Source organism: Corythoichthys intestinalis, chromosome 18 (genome assembly GCF_030265065.1).
Source record: "Corythoichthys intestinalis isolate RoL2023-P3 chromosome 18, ASM3026506v1, whole genome shotgun sequence".
Classification (NCBI taxonomy): Eukaryota; Metazoa; Chordata; class Actinopteri; order Syngnathiformes; family Syngnathidae; genus Corythoichthys; species Corythoichthys intestinalis.
Genome location: NC_080412.1, coordinates 15208638 through 15228930, shown reverse-complemented (window position 1 = coordinate 15228930; position 20293 = coordinate 15208638). Strand labels below are relative to the sequence as shown.

Here is a 20293-nt window from a genome sequence, read left to right as displayed (position 1 = left end):
GAAATCTGAAAATAAACACATGTATAAAAAAGACTTTCTTTGGCGTGTTATTTAAATAAGACCAGTGTTTACAACATGTCTACAACGATGTTGTGACCGTTTATGAATAGGTTAGCTATTTATATTGTTTCTCCTAGCTTACTATAACCTACAATAAAGCAATACAAGTACCTCATGAAGCGTATTTTAAGTTGGAGAACTGGTAGACCGATTGACCGGCCAACCATGACACTGTTTTTGTCTCAAATCTGCCTATCTCAATGTGTCAAAAAGACAAATTAATCCTAAAAGTAATCTAATTTCACTGGTGTTTTACCAGAAGCTATAGCTGTCACCACAAAACGTTTATTTAGCCCTCATCACCTGACAGTCACATGAAATTGTGTTTGCACAAAGCTAATAGCCTTTAGAAATAATCAATTGTTTACATTGATCTTAAAGTTATGGCATGTAAAAAAGCTACAAAGCCTTAAAACCTTAACAGTGAATATGATGTGTCCTTGTGCTGATCTGGAGATCTTAGAGATTGATTTTTAGCAGATAAACAAACCAACATTAGGTAATGGTTTGCTGTTTTAATTCTTTTCTTTTATTGTTTCCAAAGAATGCATTGGAAGGAAATGAAAGCAATCAGTGTTCTGTTTACAACATCGCAAGACACTGAGGAACTATGCGAAAGCATTTGGCCAACCCCCAAATGGGCTGTCCTGCATTTAGTAACTCAATATAAGAGCTAAAGCTTCATTTTTCTTCCTCATGCTTCAGAGACACACAGGGAGCTCAACTGTCTTCTGACTACTGACACCATGGAATGAGCAAGATCATCATCAACAAGTATGTCAGGTTAATTTCTTGTCAGTCAGGCTTCACAAATGACCTGACGCTGAACATTGCCGTTGAAGTCACTAGCCACTACCTGGGAAGTAAACTTTTACTTCTTTGAGGGAGTAAAACAGTGTAGCAGTAGTGACCAAAGTAAGATTTTAGATTTAAATTATTAGAGAGTATAAAATTATGTTGACCCCCCTCCCGCATGTTGTGAAATATCAGACTTTTTTCTTTTCTCCTTCTCTGTCAGGTTGTTTCAGTTTCAACATCCTTGTGTAACTGTATTATATCTTTAGAATCTATGGATTAAAAAAAAAAAAAAAAAACTTATTCACAGCCATTGAAAATTATAGACAACAAGCATTGATTGGTCATGTTTCCATGCCAGTGACGGAGATACACATCTAATCCAATTTGACTAGGGGGCTGCACTCTCGAACAAAATGGATCGGACACCTATCGCCGTCAATGGCAGCCAATATGTAAAATTCAAAATACATAATTTGACAAAGTACAATTAAATAAATTGTTTTCTTAGTTTGACAGCAGAACCGTCCGACAATCGTCTTCTTCTCTTCCTTTCGGCTTTTCACTTCAGCGGTCGCCACAGCGAATCAGTTGCCTCCATCTAACCCAGTCCTCTGCATTCTCTGCTCTCACACCAACTACCTTCATGTCCTCTTTAACTACATCCATAAACTTAGCCAAGGTAATTTTTTTAGATATCCAGGTGAAGAGAGGGCTGCCCATCATGGAGCTGAAAAGATCCGTCACATTCCTCCATGATGGACCACCACCTCGACGGAGTTTGGGTTCCATCTCTGGTCTACAGTATGGCTCGCTGGTGAACAGTTTATCCTCACTTGCACCAATAACAAACGAAACACCTGCCATATCACGTCGAAGATCCTTCATAGCAGTGGCTGTGCTCTGCTATGTAAACCTACTGAACTACATGGAACGATACACAATTGCAGGTTTCTGCATACAAGACCATACATGCCTCTCAAAATTATTGTCTGCTGTCTAAGAGCAGAACTGCACATAACTACTTTTATCATCTTTAGGTGTACTTCTCAACATACAGACATTCTTCAATATAAACGACAGTACAGCTGGATTACTGCAGACAAGTAAGATTATAATTTCTTAGATGGTCTCTCACTCCACCCTTCATTGCCTCACAAGGAAGTGCTGCAATTCTGTTGCAGAACAGTTTCTGATTGCAGCAATATGTGCTACATTAACTGTCTTACCGCATTTAAGATTCTTGAACCATAAAATGACTTGACAGATCATTTACAAAGGCAAGCTCACTTGGTTAGAATGGAATAGAAATACAATACAACAATTTTCTTGCCTGCACAATACATCATACTGTAGCTGACCGCTCGGAATGATGCGACACGCAGAGGGCTTCGACGGGTGTTCTTTAACTTTATTTTCAGTCATTTTTTGTTCTTTTGTTGACACCGTGAAAACTACAAAATTTCAGAAACGTAACAACGGTGTGGCATTAAAATACAATTCACAAAACCAACAATAAACATTTCCATTTCTCCTACCTCCATCTGCTTTCCGAGCGCGCTATCTTCAATCGAACCAATATAACCTCTCCACACTACAGTCTTTACACAAACAAATACAAGCCAAACGAATATAAACATAAATTCCCGCAGTAATAATAACTCTTGCAATTTATTTGTGGACTCACCTACGATGTGGCTGCGCTGCTTCTCAGACAGTGCAGCGTGTGTACAGGTTTACAGACAGGTGTGCTAAATTTCCTCATTAAGAAAAACACGGGAGCATGGGGTTGTAAGCGGTGCCTTTCAAAATAAATGCAAAAACGGAAGTGCCCGCAATTCACAGACCCACACGCCATTTACACTCCCACCAAATTCTGTTACAATGAACACACAACAGTAAAATGAATTGTACAGAATTTCTCAACTGTGTGCGTGTACAACTACTGTCAATTCTCCATGAGAAGAACTAGTTTTTGAATTGGTGTCTCGATAACGGACTTTTTAAAGGAGGAACTCTGAATTTCTTGCGCCTTGCGTGCGCCAACTTTGATTCGCCGAACTAAGTCATTGCCATCTTGGACTGCCTCAACTACTCGTCCTAATTGCCACTGATTTCTTGAAAGGTGATCGTTCCTTATGATAACAATATCATTGACATTTAGGTTGCGCTTTGGTAAGTGCCATTTCTTTCTTGTGCCTATGTTAAGGAAGTATTTCCTTTTCCACCGACTCCACAATTGTTCAATAAGATATTGGACTCTCCTCCACCGCTTTGTCCCATATAAATCTTCCTTTACAAATACTCCAGGAGGAGGAAGGGAAACTTGTGCTTTCAACATGAGATGGTTTGGTGTTAAAAGTTCCCAAGTCTGTGGATCATTGTCATTTCTAATTAATTGAGCACGATTCACAACCTGTTTCAATTTGAGAAGATCATTCCTCCATTCCTCCCACCGTGGTCTAATATCTTCTGAGAATGGCTTGTCCCATCCAGTGTTGCGTTGACTAAGCTCTTGAAGGATTCGCTTTCCTGTTAGAATGAATGGGGCAATGAATCCAGGTTGATCGAAGAGAGAGGCGATGACGGACAAACAGCCACGGCGGGTGGAAGGCTGATCCTTTGCAGATATGTTAAAGTTGGAAGCGTCTTCTTTAATTGACCACTGAACACAGAGACACTGTTCTGACGGAGATACATCTTCATTCGACTTGAACTTATGCAGGCGCATGCCTCCCATTTTGCACAACTCTTGTGACTCGGTGATCAGTTTCTTGGCTTCTTCCACTGATGACACACTAGCTAAACCATCATCGACATAAAGGTTTTTCTCCAAAAATGTTAATGCCCGTGGATGATTATCCTTGTATTGTTTTGCTAGATGCTTGAGGCCAAAATTGGCACATCCCGGAGCCGATGCGGCTCCAAAGAGATGAACTGTCATTCTGTACTCTTGTGGTTCCTTCTCCAGATCACCACCTTTCCACCAAAGGAATTTCAAATAATTTCTTGACTCCGGAGAGACAGAAAATTGATAAAACATTCTTTCGATGTCACAGATAATGGCTACCTTTTCCTTTCTGAATCTACAAAGCACTCCTACTAAGGGATTAATTAGATCAGGTCCAGTTAGCAGTGTGTCGTTTAAAGAAATTCCATGAAATTTTGAAGAACCATCAAACACAACTCTTAACTTATCTGGCTTTTTAGGATGATAAACGCCATGATGCGGCAGATACCACTCTATTTGACCTTGCGATGTTGTAGGGGCAGGCTCTGCATCGCCCTTATTAATAGTTTCCTCCATGAATGTTTTGTATTGATCATAATATTGTTTATTGGCCTTCAATTTTCTTTTGAGACACTGTAAGCGAACCATAGCTAATTTCTTGTTGTTTGGCAGATTAGGTAAACTGTCACCTTTAAAAGGAAGGGGCATCTCATAATGGCTGTCATGATTTTGCTTAATATTTTTACTGAGAAACTGTATAAACTGGACATCTTCTTGTGACACGTACCTATCCTCGTACGCTTTCTCACTGAAGTCTGCTTCAAGGGCCTTTATAACATCTGTCGTTGTTGGACATGGCAACTCCTTGACTGTGAGCCGGTGCACAAAGCTATGACTTCCTTGTCTGTCTAGGTGGGAGTTTGATGAACCTATTATACTCCATCCTAGTTCTGATCGTTGTGCGAACGGCTGGTTTGTGTCACCTAAAATTACTTCACAAGGAGCCAGTGCTGTAGGACAGTCGTATCCGATTAAGAGCCCGATATCACAGTCTTGAAGAGGTGGTATTTTACATGCCAAGGTTTTGAGATGAGGCCAACGCAATGCTGTCTCCTTTGTTGGAATATAAGACTTATCTACTGGGATGAAGTCACGACTATAGGCTTTTTGTATTTGAATGAGGATCTCAGAATTTAGTCCTCGTACTTGTAGACCATGAACGCACTTGCTGGGTATAATTGTGTCAATTGCGGTCATGGTACTAAGTTTCAAGTTTACTGGTTGGACGTTTACACTTAATTTGTCGAGCACATCTTCTAAAACAAATGTTGAATCACTTTGTGTGTCCAGCATTGCATATGTGAGTACTTCTCTGTGTGGTTCTTGAACTGATGAAACAAAAACTGGTACAATACTTGAGGTGGCAGACGTATGTTGTGTTGATATGTGTGACACAGCATGGTGTGGCACTTGACTTTCATGTCCTTCTGTGGCAGCAGAGTTACTAGTTCGTGCTTCCACCAGTTCTTGCCTTCGGTCCTCATGCAAACAGGTTGGGTGACGTCGATTGCAGGTGCTACAGGTGTGTCGTCTTTTACAATCCTTGGTCATGTGACCCTTTCTCAAGCATCCAAAACAGAGTCTGTTTTCATGTATAAAGGCTCTTTTATCCTCAATGCTCTTAGCTGCAAAGGTGGGACATTTTGTGATGACATGTGTCTCATTTTTACACACAAAACAAGGCCATTTGGGTTTACTGCTAATTGCTACTTGGCTTTCGTGTGCAAGATCTCTTGGTTGTGTGTTTGTATTGAAGGCTTTAGCTCTCTTTAGGTTCCTGTCATCTATAGTTCTGAAATTTGTCAACAGTTGAGAAGTAATGGGATTACAAGAGATTCTCGCTTCTTTACTTAGGAACTCAGTGAAGCATGCGAAGTCTGGAAAGTTGCCTGTTGTGTCGAGTTCATCGACCACAATTCGACTCCACTTTCTAACAATCCATTCAGGTAGTTTTTTGAGCAACCTTTGATTTTCTTCACAATCGTTAAGAATAGCTAGACCACTGACGTGTGGCATTGCTTCAACACAGCTTTGGAGGAAGTCAGAGAACTCTTGTAGTGCTCGTGGGTCATTAGTGTTTATCTTTGGCCATTTTAAGAGCTTATCACGGAACGCTTTTTGTACAATAAACGGATTTCCATATCTGTCTTGTAGAACTTTCCAAGCTCCGTTATAAGCATTTTCGGAATCTCGGTAAAAGAAACCTTCCACAGCTCTGCGCGCCTCTCCAATAAGATAATTTTTTAAATAAAACATTTTTTCGCTTGCAGGGAGGGGCTTTCTGTCAATGAGAGTCATGAACGACATTTTCCAATCTGTAAATTTTAAAGGATCGCCACTAAACATGGTGGGTTCAGGCACTGGTAACCGATTCATACTCAAAGAACTAGCAATTGCTTGTGCTAGGCTACTTTCCTCTTGCGTCGTATTGTCAAACGATGCTTGGCGAGGTTGAAACGGTGCTGCACCTGGATTCAATGAAGGCTCAGTTTTAAGTCGTCTGTGACATACAGGGTTAATTCTGTCATTGATTCCTTCGTTGCGATTCTCATAGCCATCAAAACCATCATATGCTCTCACACGAGCTGCTGCAATAGCGACCTCCTTTTTTGCTTGTAACTGCTGCAGTTTGGCCCTCTCCTGCTCTAGCTGCTGCTGCGTTTCAACTTCTCTTTGTTTCATTTCAGACATCATTTTTGCTTCTTTAAGCTTCCATTCACTTTCCAATTTTTGAACGCGGGCTTGCTGTGCTTGAATTTCTTCCATGGACTTGGATCGTTCAATCCTAGCGGCTAACTCTGCTTTGGCCTCTACTCTGCTGCTTTGAGTGCTGCTTGACCCAGAATGATCACTTGTTGTGTCAGATGAACTTGTAGTTTCCGTTATGGTGTACCCAAAAACTGAGCCATATTCATTTTTATTTAAAGCTGCTCTGACTCGCTCTTTCTCAAGTTGATCATTATAATCTTCGTCAACAGTTTCAAGGCGGTTAACTATTAGATTACTTATTTCCTTCGTTAAAGTAACACAGGCGTCCATTTTGATGACAATTTCAGGTGTGGTGTTACTGTTCCTCAAAATAGGTTCATATTGCTCTCTTACGGCATTGTGCTTCATTTCAACATCTTGCTTTAATTTGTTGAGTTCTTCTGCTGAGCAGAGGGTCTTTAATTGTGTCCTTACATCCCTCGCCGTCAATTTCCAAGAGTTATAAGCTTTATGAAATATTTTAGCATGTTTTTTAGCCATTTGCTTCTGCATCTCTTGGCCCTTTTCTGTTAATTTTCTCTCACGTGAGCTAGACCTGAGTGGCATGTCTATGGGATTGTCTGTTTTCTCGGGTTGAAGTGACATTTTAATTTTTTTTTTTTTTTTTTTTATCTGACTGTCTTATTTACTTGAAACCTTTTACTGTCCCACGCTTGAAACTATACTTATAAGCTGCAGTTATTTTACACCACAGAGTAACACTTTGTCAAGCATTTAAAACTTATGGACCTTCAAATAGAATTTCAGCATACACAGTGACAATCAAAAAATGCCATTAATGGAAATCCCTAAATAGACATTAATAGCTATAGAGCTTCAACCGTTTTTCCTTTTATAAACAGACATGTCATGTAATATTATACCATAAACATTTGAACCAATCGCCCCAAAGTTGTTTGATTTACGCCACAAATTACTTTGACGTCATCTAATGCGAGCTGTCATGGCTGGATCTTCAATTCCACTGCCAGATTGGGTGCGTATGTCCCTCCTCTTTGCTCCTTGTCGCTCTGTGTCATGTGTCTGTGTCCGTAGATTACCTTGAATGCGCTTTTCCCTGCGCAAGATGCCGATGGGAGTGGAGTTAGTTTAGTTGGCTTGTTGTTGGACGATCGATGAATTTAAGGTACGAGGGCGTCCGGGCCTCCACCGAAATGGCAATCCGTTGCAGCCGGGAAACATGCGCTGGTCGCCGCCGAGGAGTTTTCACTGTAGCTGACCGCTCGGAATGATGCGACACGCAGAGGGCTTCGACGGGTGTTCTTTAACTTTATTTTCAGTCATTTTTTGTTCTTTTGTTGACACCGTGAAAACTACAAAATTTCAGAAACGTAACAACGGTGTGGCATTAAAATACAATTCACAAAACCAACAATAAACATTTCCATTTCTCCTACCTCCATCTGCTTTCCGAGCGCGCTATCTTCAATCGAACCAATATAACCTCTCCACACTACAGTCTTTACACAAACAAATACAAGCCAAACGAATATAAACATAAATTCCCGCAGTAATAATAACTCTTGCAATTTATTTGTGGACTCACCTACGATGTGGCTGCGCTGCTTCTCAGACAGTGCAGCGTGTGTACAGGTTTACAGACAGGTGTGCTAAATTTCCTCATTAAGAAAAACACGGGAGCATGGGGTTGTAAGCGGTGCCTTTCAAAATAAATGCAAAAACGGAAGTGCCCGCAATTCACAGACCCACACGCCATTTACACATACAAACTGAAGATTTAGTGTTTTTTTGCCACATACTTAACATAAAATAACATGATCTGAAAAAGCAACTGTGACAAAGTTGCATGCCTGTGTAAGACGAAGTGATCTAAGGTACGGATGGAAACTCAAAAGTGAAATAATTTTTAAAGGAACTAATACGTGTTAATTTTTGTGGGCGGGTGTTATCATGTTTGTAGGTGAATTCTCAAATGTCTTATCAAGTGCTAACAGCTCTGAGAGAATAACCGCTAAAAAATACAAATAGTAAACCAATGCTCCTAAATACTTCATACAGTGGTACCTCTACTTACGACCTTTTCTACATAGACAATGTTCAGGTTAAGACACCTCGACGGGAAAATATTGCCTCTTGTTACGAAAGAAATTTAATAATTAATTTAATTATATTATTAACTTGTATTCTTGGTTTTTTAAATTATACACAACTCTGATTTTATGTTCATTGTGCAATAATCAGGGGTGAAAGTGGCTGGAGTTTCTTGCCGGACTCCCTGACGTGAAGGTCGCCACGGAGCCAGAAATTTTATTTATTAATTTATTTTTCTCTAATTTTTTTTGAGGGGGGGGGGTCAAACCTCTTAAACTACTGAAATGCAAAAAAACCTGTTTTAGCACAGTTATTTCTATAAAACATACAAAAACCGATTTTCATTCAAATTTGTATTTTTTCAATGATTTGCAAAATAAAAGTTAACAAAAACAGCAATAACCCCAACCTCCATCTCCTAATTTTTATTTTCCCTCATTTCCTCACATACTAAATGCCACATCTCAATTTTAACTACTTAAGAACATAGGATGTATATTAAAATTGAAGTTAATGTAAACCTTTACTTTTTTGTTTTTTTTTATAATAAACACATAAGTAACATACATTCAGAAAAATAACTACAAATGACTTATATTATGCAGAGTGAAATGGAATATATGTTTTGAAGATCGCGCAAACATTGACTTTTTTTAAATCATAAAGAAATGAATAAGTAGCCTAACATAAATGAACAAATATAAGTCCAAAGTGCACATTGACAGCTAAGATGCTTTGAACCTCCCCACCAGAGCAAATAAAACTAAATATGATAAATAAGCCTCCTCAAATCTTTCGTTGCCCTTAAAGATTTGATCCATTTTATGCTGCATTGCCCCTTTTTTGTCGCATCAATTCAACAACTTTTTTTTTTTTTTTTGCTGTTCCAGAAGCTAACTATCTCTGCTGATCACATGTCAGTATGTCAGCCAATTGAACGGATAAATGAGTCCAGGCGTTTTGCTTTGCTGTATGCATTCGCATATTGACGTGACTCATCATCGTCAGATTCGGATAACTGTAGCAGCTGGGGAAACCTCCATGCCGTCCGTGGAAAATAAAATAAAATAAAATAATAAATATTGGTGGAAACTGATTACGCTACTTAATAGAGCTGGGAATCTTTGGGCACCTAACGATTCGATTACGATTACGATTCAGAGTCTCCGATTCGATTATAAAACGATTATTGATGCACCCCCCCTCCTCTTTTTTTTTTTTTTTTAAATTTTTTTTTAATTAAACGTTTTGTACATTAGTTCCAAAATTGTTCAAAAATCCTCTCAGGCTAAACCAAACTACTATTTCAGTATCAAGTTAACATATAGCAGTAAACAAATATAAAAAAATAACAGTAAATAAAAAACTCCAGTCCCCATTCTGTAACAGCAGCTTTACACTACATTCAATTAATTTAATGTTGTGAATCAACTGTTAAAGTTGTTAAAATTGCTCCCGTTATTCCATAATTTCCCTTTTGTCTACTTTCGACATGTGAAAGTTTTAAAACTTTAAAAAATTTTTAAAGATAGATTCAAGTCAATATTTTACCGATTTAGGAGTATTTTAGATAAAAAGTTAATTAGGTTTGCTTGGAAGGTTCGCTACAACAGCCTTGCAGGGAAGTGTACTGCTTTAAGATGGCGGCCGTTTACTAACGTCCGCATCTAGCTTTTTGTAGATGTGCTGCTCACGCTACCGAATCAATGGTACATCTAGTCCTATATAAATGATATCTACCATTACCTTATGTGGATGACGTACTTTATAGCAGCTTTTCGGCAGCAGTCAGGTATGTTGTTGTGTTTTTTTATTTTGTGGCATGAGTTGAGCTAGAGCCGAGAGTTGAGCATTGGCATTACCCGAGGGGCCAGGTAATGAGAAGCATGATGTTTAGCTACTCTCGCTGCGTTCTTCCTCGTTGCGCCCCAAAGACCGCGCGGCGCGCTGAGTGTGTTGTACTTCCGCTTTACTTGGCATATTTCAATAATCGGAATTTGGATGTTTGTGAATCGTTCTCGTATCTTCCACGGCCGAATCACGAATAATCTAAGAATCGGAAATTTTGCACACCTCTACTACTTAAGCACTTTATCCCGCTTGTTGTTAACACTTGTGCATGTAAATCTGATGTTGGTAGATTGTTTTCTTCTTGGAGATGAAATGCATGTGTAGCAGCTTAGCATTTTTTTTTTTTCTTTACATAGCGTTTTGACAGTTGCCGTCATATTTTCGGAATCAAAGCAACGTGTACCGGAACAGCGTTCCGGCACTGAATCTTATACCGGAACAGCATTAAGGCCCTGAATCTTATACCTGAACTGCGTTCTGGCCCTGAATCTTATACCGGAACTGCGTTCTGGCCCTGAATCTTATACCGGAACTGCGTTCCTGACCGTTCTGGCCCACTTTCACCCCTGGCAATAATCTAATTGTAACATTTATTTGTTAAATGTTTACATGCATTTTTCTGCATTATAAAAGACATATGTCTGAATTTTGGGGGACTTGGAATGGATTTGGACATTTTCATTGAAAACCCGTCTCTACTTAAAGAATTTTAAAGTTACGAAACTACTTCCACAACAAATTAATTTTGTAAGTAGAAGTGCCATTGTTCTGGGTAATTTTCTAGTGCTACTAGTATTGGTATTGACATCAATACAGCACTAAAATGACCTCATTGGTATCGTGAAGTACTAAGAAACAACGTTCTGATTCTGCGCAATATGTGCTCTTTCAGATCTATATATAGGCTATTGCATGTTTAAAAAGAAAAAAACATGGTATCGATACAGTATCGGCCAATACGACACAGGGTATCGTTAGCCAGAAAATGTTATCGGTGTAAACCATAGGCGGAGTTTGACTTTTGTGGGGGGGGCAAAACATGTTGATGACCCCGAAACATGATGTCAGCAATAAAATTAACTTACAAGATATATGTTTGGGTAGTAGCCTACCCCATGCTCGGAAATACTGGCATCCTGGTTATGTATGTGTTGGTTTGCGTGCGTTTGTGAGCGCGGGCAGTTTTCTGTGGAGAAGTAGACGCCAATTTTTACTATCTGATTTAATGCACGGTGGCTGAGTGGTTAGCACATCTGCCTCACAGTTCTGAGATCAAGGGTTCAATCCCGGGCTCCGGCCTTCCTGTGTGGAGTTTGGATGTTCTCCCCATGCCTGTGTGGGTTTCCTTCGAGAACTCCGGTTTTCTCCCACATCCCAAAAACCTGCATGGTAGGCTGATTGAACACTCTAAATTGTCCGTAGGTATGAGTGTGTCCGTGAATGGGCGTATGTCTCTTCATGTCCTGCGACTTGCTGGCAACCAGTTCAAGTTGCCTTCTGCCCGTAGTTAGCTGGGATAGGCTCCAGCACCTCCGCGACCTTCGTGAGGAAAAGCGGCATGGAAAATGAATGAATGAATTAATTTAATGCCAAGTTTTTCCAGTTACTCACATCCTGGAATATGGTATCCTTGCTGTGGCTCTATAGTACAATTAGCGTCTTTGGTGGACAAATTGAAATTCCGCTTATCATTTTGACAGTGCTGGCCGGTGTTTCATGGTCCACATCTTTAATCCTTGGTTCTACCTTAGTATTTGTTGTCGCTTTTGAAAGCTTAGGTTACAAAAAGACTACGTATATTATCCATCTTGTTTCTTCTGTCCCCAGGTGGTTTTGGCTAAGCAGAGCAAATGACCGTCACTAAGGTGCTCGTCACATGATCTGTTCGAAAATTAATTTTGACCCATCATAAAAATATATTTTTTTGTTCATTTCATTCATTTTTGTTGTTTGTTTTATTGCTCTACAACTTCTATAGACAAATTTAGGCGGCAAAGTCTTAATTTAAAATTCATATATTCGAAAGTCAATTGCATGCAATGACAATCTCGGCCACCATGGGGGGGCTTTGCCCCCTCGGCCCCCCCTTCATCTCCACGTATGGTGTAAACTAGCATTTTTTGTATCGTTACATCATCATTTTTTACAGAACTCCATCCCCCATCTATTTGCAACTGTGCCTCGTTTTCTTAGGGTCATGCACAAACTAGAGTATATCCCAGATCAAAAGCCAGCTTCCACTCTGGTCAATAGTTCATCACAGTTTATACAGTACTTGTTAAGACCAACAAGTAAAGTCAGCAATGTGTGCTAACATAGTATCATATTCCTACTATGACTGTTTTTCTTTATGTTGAAATGTACTTGTCACATAAAGAGGGCCACATTCAATATAATATACTAAAAAACTCACAGTTTTTATCTGCAGCTTCCTGCTGACAGCTCCTCTCTTCGGTTACCTCGGCGACCGCTACAATCGCGTATATATCATGGCCGCTGGTTTGAGTGTCTGGCTGTTAACTGCAACTGGCAGCTCTTTTGTTCCTAAATCGGTATGTGCAAAATTCACACACTTCAAGTAACTCTTGACTTCATTATTATTTTTTTTTTCCCAAGGGAAGTGCTGGAATCTTTGTTGCATAACAGCATATTGGACTAAATAATGTTCATGTGCTTCTATGTCGCCTTCATCTGTCAAGTATTTTTGGCTTCTGGTGTTGTTACGAGGCCTGGTTGGAATAGGCGAAGCAAGTTACTCCACTATCGCGCCCACCATTATTGGGGACCTTTTCACTGGGGGACAACGGACCATCATGATCGCTGCTTTCTACATCTTCATCCCTGTTGGAAGGTAAGGTCAGAATGATGTACAATGGAATTTGAGTGAGCAATTTTTCACTTATGATGATTTCCTGTTTGTCCTTAGTGGTCTTGGGTATATAACTGGATCTTCCATAGCCAGCCTCACTGGTGACTGGCACTGGTCTCTCAGGGTGAGAATGTTCTTCAAAACATACCGTAAATGCAATTGATTAATAGATCCATGACAATGATAATTCGCTTTGCATGTTACTTTGTTGACAGATAACTCCCATTTTGGGTGTAGTTGGACTGATTTTAGTCCTGTTCTTATGCCCAAACCCCCCCAGAGGCGCTGCAGAAAACAACCAACACGGTGTTAATGGTCGGAGCTCTTACCTGGAAGACATCAAGTATCTTTTGAAAAAGTAGGACTGTAACAAATTTCTTTGGATGGATCTTTGAGAGGTTTTTTTTTTGTTTAATTAGCTATTTGCTCACTCTCTCCTTAGTAAAAGTTACATATGGTCATCTCTGGGAGTGACCGCAATGGCCTTCCTGACTGGAGCTTTGGCTTTCTGGATGCCCAGTTTTCTGTACAGAGCTCAGGTCTCTCAGGGACTTCAACCACCATGCACGAAAGGGTCCTGCAACTCCATAGACAGGTGCGGTGTGCGTCACTTTTCATTGCTAATACCTGTCGCTTTTTTAACTCATTAGCTGCCATTGAATGTTCACTCAGTCGAAAATGGATTGGACGTCTAGCAACTTCTATGGCACTGACACTTGAGCATTCACAACCAGTCCTCCCATTTCAAATTAATCGGAAGTCCATCGTTGTCAATGAGTTAACATGTTGTCTTTCTCTGCTCCCAGTACAGTTATATCTTTGGCGCCATCACAGTGGTCTCGGGAATTCTCGGAGTGTGTATCGGCACTGGTTTGGCTAGGTGGTTGCGAAACAAAGTGCCCAATGCAGATCCTCTCATCTGCGCTGGAGGCATGCTAGGATCTGTCCCGTGCCTCTTTATTACCATCTTTGTGGCAACCGCAAGCATTCCAGCTACTTATGTAAGCCTAAATTTCATTTGTACTCAAATAAGATTCAACTACTGTAATTTATGGACTATAAAGCACTCCTGACTATAAGATGCACCCCGCAAATTTGCTAAGAAAGCAGTATTCTATCACTCATATAAAAGCCGTACTGAACTGTAAGCTGCAGGGATATTCACGCCTAAAGATTACTGTTGTCATGATACAAAAGTTTTCAAATCGGTACTTTAAAAAATCTGTCTTATTTTGTGGCTTTAAAAACTGAGTATAACCAGATACCTGAGTATCGATATATTTGCAATCAAATATCATATTCGGAAGTAACATTTCAATATTGATGCTTCGATACTTTTCGATACCTTTGACAACTCAACTAAAGACATACAGTTCATTGGCCTGTTAAAATCCACATACAGTGGGGAAAATAAGTATTTAGTCAACCACTAATTGTGCAAGTTCTCCCACTTGAAAATATTAGAGGCCTGTAATTGTCAACATGGGTAAACCTCAACCATCAGAGACAGAATGTGACCCCCCCCCAGAAAATCACATAGTTTGATTTTTTAAAAATTTATTTGCAAATCATGGTGGAAAATAAGTATTTGGTCTATACCAAAAGTTCATCTTAATACTTTGTTATGTACCCTTTGTTGGCAATGACAGAGGTCAAACGTTTTCTGTAACTCTTCACAAGCTTTTCACACACAGTTGCTGGTATTTTGGCCCATTCCTCCATGCAGATCTCCTCTAGAGCAGTGATTTTTTTGGGGCTGTCGTTGGGCAACATGGACTTTCAACTTCCTCCTCACCCCGTGGCGTTAAAATGATAACAAGAACGGGGAGAAAAAAATCCCAGAATCACACGAGGGGACCTAGTGAATGACCTACAGAGAGCTGGGACCATAGTAACAAAGGCTTCTTTCTATCAGTAACACAATGCGCCGCCAGGGACTCAAATCCTGCACTGCCAGACGTGTCCCCCTGCTGAAGAAAGTACACGTCCAGGCCCGATTGCGGATTGCTAAAGAGCATTTGGATGATCCAGAAGAGGACTGGGAAAATGTGTTATGGTCAGATGAAACCAAAATAGAACTTTTTGGTAGAAACACAGGTTCTCTTGTTTGGAGGAAAAAGAATACTGAATTGCACCATACCCACTGTGAAGCATGGGGGTGGAAACATCATGCTTTGGGGCTGTTTTTCTATAAAGGGACCAGGACGACTGATCCGTGTAAAGGAAAGAATGAATGGGGCGATGTATCGAGAGATTTTGGGTGAAAATCTCCTTCCATCAGCAAGGGCATTGAAGATGAGACATGGCTGGGTCTTTCAGCATCACAGTGATCCCAAACACACAGCCAGGGCAACAAATGAGTGGCTTCGTAAGAAGCATTTCAAGGTCCTGGAGTGGCCTAGCCAGTCTCCAGGTCTCAACCCCATAGAAAATCTGTGAAGGGAGTTGAAAGTCCGTGATGCCCAACGACAGCCCCATAACATTACTGCTCTAGAGGAGATCTGCATGGAAAAATGGGCCAAAATACCAGCAACAGTGTGTGAAAAGCTTGTGAAGAGTTACAGAAAACGTTTGGCCTCTGTTATTGCCAACAAAGGGTACATAACAAAGTAATGAGATAAACTTTTGGTATTGACCAAATACTTATTTTCCACCATGATTTGCAAATAAATTATTTAAAAATCAAACATTGTGATTTTCTATTTTTTTCCCCCACATTCTGTCTCTCATGGTTGAGGTTTAACCATGTTGACAATTACAGGCCTCTCTAATATTTTCAAGTGGGAGAACTTGCACAATTAGTGGTTGACTAAATACTTATTTGCCCCACTGTATAAGCATTACAGTACAGTACTTGTTTTCAAGAGTCATTCAATTATTATTTGATTTTGAATTTGATATCTCATTTTAGGTCTTCATTTTCATAGCTGAGGTCCTATTATCACTTAACTGGTCCCTTCTGGCTGATATGCTACTGGTAAGTGCAACAGTAGAAACAAGACACAACGAAATAAGAATTTTGCATTCGGATTGTTCCTTCTCTTCTCTATAGTATATTGTTGTACCCACTAAAAGGGCCACAGCGGAGGCTCTTCAGATTACAGTTTGTCACCTTCTAGGGGATGCAGGGAGTCCTTATCTAATCGGAGCGGTGAGAAGTAGTAAAGACCTAACTATTCCAACTGGATTTGATCAGTGCCACTTGTTCCAGCATTCAGTAACCTCCACTGCAAATGTCTGTTTTTAGATATCTGACGCAATACATAGTTCCAAGCCTTCATCCACCGAATGGAGCTTCTCAAGTCTTCAGTACAGCTTCCTTATTTGCCCTTTTGTCGGTATCCTCGGAGGGGTTTTCTTCCTCATGACTGCTCTTTACATCAGTGATGACAGAACGGCAGCTCAGCAGCTAACTATAGGTATGTATTGCATTACTAGCTGCAGAAGTAAGTTAGTGAATAAGTAGTAGTAAGCACCTCAAAAATTTCAATGTTCCAGTCAGACACTTTCATAAGCAGATAGACCTGGGGTGTCAAATTGGCAGCCCGGGGTCCAGATCTGGCCCGCTGTGTCATTTTGTTTGGGCCTCAAAAGTAAATCACGTACAGTATATTCATTCTTCCTCTCCCGTTTAAAATGGATTGGATGTCTAGCGCCGTCAGTGGCTGCCAAAAGAGTTAAACATTTCTGTCTTGGCCAACATAACGTCCCGTCGAGGGAAACCACAATATTGCCTGCAACAAAGATGACTTTGACAACACTGAGATACACGGATCATTGTGTCACCGTCATTGTCAAATTTGGAGGTGCATTGATAACATTCCAATGAATTCCCTTATTTGTTGCTTGTGGAAAGATGTACTAGTATTGTCTTCTATAATTTGTTGCCTTTTCTACTGATTACAAAATGTTTGTTTCTTTCTTTCTTGTGTTATACCAGCAGATCCTCCGCAGCAATGTCCTACACACGAGCCCACTGCGGAGATGACCAACGTACCAAATAAATAATCATGGGCAAAAGCAGCTATGCATTTAAAAATGCTTGTTAATTTAATCACAGACTAAAGCGGCAATGAATGTTGGAATTGACATTCAGAGGTCGTGTTTTCTGCAGAAAAATAAAAGTCAGTCACCTTGCTTTCAGCATCTTAAATGTACTGTGTTGAAAATTGATGCAGGTTTTATCTTGAAATTTAATTCAGGATTTTCAATAAATTTTACATAAATACCGTTCCGGTAGTGTTTTTCTTTCATGTTATGGTCATAAAGCAGTTAAAAGAAGAAAAAAAAAACTTCTTTGTACATGCTATTGTCAGGATGATTTATTTTACTTCACAAACAATATTATTAATCTGTATCTTGGAGACAAATGTCTTCCCATCTGGGTCAGTGAGAAAAATTGATGTTATGAATTTATTAGATTTTATTTTATTTATTTTTTTTGCGGATGATTAAAAAAGTCAAAAGACGTATTCTTAATTTGGATGGCAATTGCAGCTATGGAGTTCAATGATTGCGCTCTGTCTATTAATGTTATGGTGTGCTTTAGAATGCAGGGGTGGCAATAAAATCAGAAAATCGTCAATCACTTTTTTGATGGAAAAAAAAAAATCTAAGATTTTATTTTTAGGCCATATCAACCCAGCACTACTCTCATCCATCCATCCATCCATCCATCCATCCATCCATCCATCCATCCATCCATCCATCCATCCATCCATCCATCCATCCATCCATCCATCCATCCATCCATCCATCCAGCCATCCAGCCGGCCAGCCATCCAGCCATCCGTCCGTCCGTCCGTCCATCCGTTCATCCATTAAAAAAAAAGGAAAAAAGCCCATTAAACCTAAGTAATTACTCTCTACAGTTAATAATTCCACCGACTGAAATGATAAGCTGACACTACAAATTCATAATAGCCTATTCATTTCTACTCGATCATCACATCGAGTCTTTCTTATCTTAAATGAGACCATTAAATTTCTGCCTGCACTCATCAAATGCTGTAAATCTCCTCCCTTGCTAAATCCAGTTCCTTAGCAGAAAATGCTGAGTGTAAAGAAATGGAACAACAGAAGTGCAGGAAATATTAATCATAAAGTACAGCAACATACGGTGTGTTGTTGTCTTTCCCACTAGGTGGTGCTGCTACATTGTTGTTAAAAAGCTCATCTCAGTTTGCACATACATTTCAGCATAATGGCCCATTTGTGTTTTGAGCAGCAACATTGCTATTGACGGCGCATTACCCTTCATTGACATTCGTTCATTCGTCTTTCCCGGTCAAAATGGATTGGACGTCCTGCGCCGTCAATGGAACTGAAAGGTCAGCATTTACAGGCGACCCTCTCAATTTAAATACATTGGACATATAGCTATAATTGCCAATTAGTAATGATTTTTTTTTTTTTTTTTAATTAATTTTTAGATGTATATAATCTTAGAAACATAGTAAAAATAATATATAAATACAATACTGATAATGAATAATAATAATAAAATAAGAGAAATAAATCCAACTAAGGCTTGACGTCCACATATGTGGACATCAAATTATTTTCACGTGGGCCCACAAAATAAAATGAATATTGTGGCCTCCATCCATCCATCCATCCATCCATCCATCCATCCATCCATCCATCCATCCATCCATCCATCCATCCATCCATCCATCCATCCATCCATCCATCCATCCATCCATCCATCCATCCATCCATCCATCCATCCATCCACCGCTTAATCTGGAGTCAGGTTGCTGTGGCAGCAGCTTTAGCAGGAGAGCCCAATCTTCCCTCTCCACGGCAACTTCAACCAGCTCCTCCGGCGTTCCCAGGCCAGCCAACAGACATTGTCTCTCCTGCGTGTCCTGGGTCGTCCCCGGGACCTCCCTCCGGTGGGACATGCCCTGAACACCTCTCCAGGGAGGCGTCCAGGACGCATCCGAACAAGATGCCCGAGCCACCTCAATTGGCTCCTCTCAACGTGGAAGAGTACCCTGCGGAGGAAACTCATTTCTGCCGCTTGTGTCCACGATCTTGACCCCAAATAGTTGATTGCCTTATAAGGGATTATATATAATCATAGACTTCATAATATATTGACGGGACATGGGGCGTGGGGCCGATTAATATTGTGCCTATCTCCGTCAAAGCTGACTGAGGGAAAACACAGACAAAGAGCTTTTTATGATGAAAATTCTTGTGAATAAATGCTTAAATCCATGAATTCTTTATAAATATGGACGTAAACCAGTCTCAATTCTTGGTTAAAAGCAAAAAAAAAAAAAAAAAAACGTAAATATGTCGAACGAGCCGCTAGGCTTTAAGCCACTGTGGCACCGCCTTATCTCCACAAAGTGCTTTTTATATTGAGATTCTTGTGAATAAATGCGTAAATCCCTGAATTCTTTATAGATATGGACGTAAAACAGTCTCGATTTCTTAGTTAAAAGCAAAAAAACAAAAAACAAACAGGCAGTTAGCATTTATTTTACGTAAGTGTGTCGAATGTGCAAATAGTCTTTAAGCCACTGTGGCGCCGCCTTATCACTACAAAGAGCTTTTTATATGGAAAATTCTTGTGAATAAATGAGTAAATCCCTCAATTTTTTATAGATATGGAAGTAAAACATTCTCGATTCTTGGTTAAAAGCAAAAAAACGGGCAGATAGCATTTATTTTATGTAAATATGTCGAATGTGCTGCTAGTCATTTTGCCACTGTGGCGCCACCTTATCACAACAAAGAGCCTTTTACGTTGAAAATTCTTGTGAACAAGTGCTTAAATCCCTGATTTTTTTATAGATATGGACGAAAAGCAGTCTTGATTCTTTGTTAAAAGAGCAAAGAACCGGGCAGTTAGCATTTAATTTACGTAAACATTGCGAATTGTGCTGCTAGTCTTTAAGCCACTGTGGCGAAGCCTTATCACCACAATTTACGTTGAAAATTCTTGTGGATATATGCTTAGATCCCTAAATTCCTAATAGATATGGAAATAAAACAGTCTCGATTCTTGGTTAAAAGCAACAAAACTTGGCAGTTAGCATTTATTTTATGTAAATATGTCGAATGTGCTGCTAGTCTTTAAGCCACTGGTGCGC

General features: G+C 39.8%; 1 protein-coding gene and 1 long non-coding RNA gene across 4 annotated transcripts; one reads left to right on the top strand and one right to left on the bottom strand.

The window, feature by feature from the left end:
- The first annotated feature begins 709 nt into the window (after nt 1-709).
- Nucleotides 710-17412, top strand: spns3 (SPNS lysolipid transporter 3, sphingosine-1-phosphate (putative)). 3 transcript variants are annotated; one of them, XM_057821700.1, is made up of 13 exons: nt 710-834; nt 1551-1805; nt 1896-1961; nt 12734-12870; nt 13018-13169; nt 13245-13311; nt 13403-13545; nt 13630-13782; nt 13999-14188; nt 16099-16164; nt 16240-16338; nt 16435-16606; nt 17131-17412. In XM_057821700.1, the coding sequence occupies exons 2-13, from the start codon at nt 1580-1582 to the stop codon at nt 17193-17195; spliced, it is 1536 nt and encodes a 511-aa protein (XP_057677683.1). In that variant the 5' UTR covers nt 710-834; nt 1551-1579; the 3' UTR covers nt 17196-17412. The 3 variants fall into 3 exon arrangements, with proteins under 3 accessions (XP_057677683.1, XP_057677681.1, XP_057677682.1); XM_057821698.1 differs by having other exon boundaries at nt 17128-17412; XM_057821699.1 differs by having other exon boundaries at nt 828-975; nt 17128-17412.
- Nucleotides 6726-7992, bottom strand: LOC130906945 (uncharacterized). Its single transcript, XR_009061379.1, has 3 exons — nt 7962-7992; nt 7813-7875; nt 6726-7728 (listed from the first exon to the last, which is right to left on the bottom strand). It is a non-coding gene; the product is annotated as an uncharacterized LOC130906945 (long non-coding RNA).
- Nucleotides 17413-20293: the final 2881 nt, after the last annotated feature.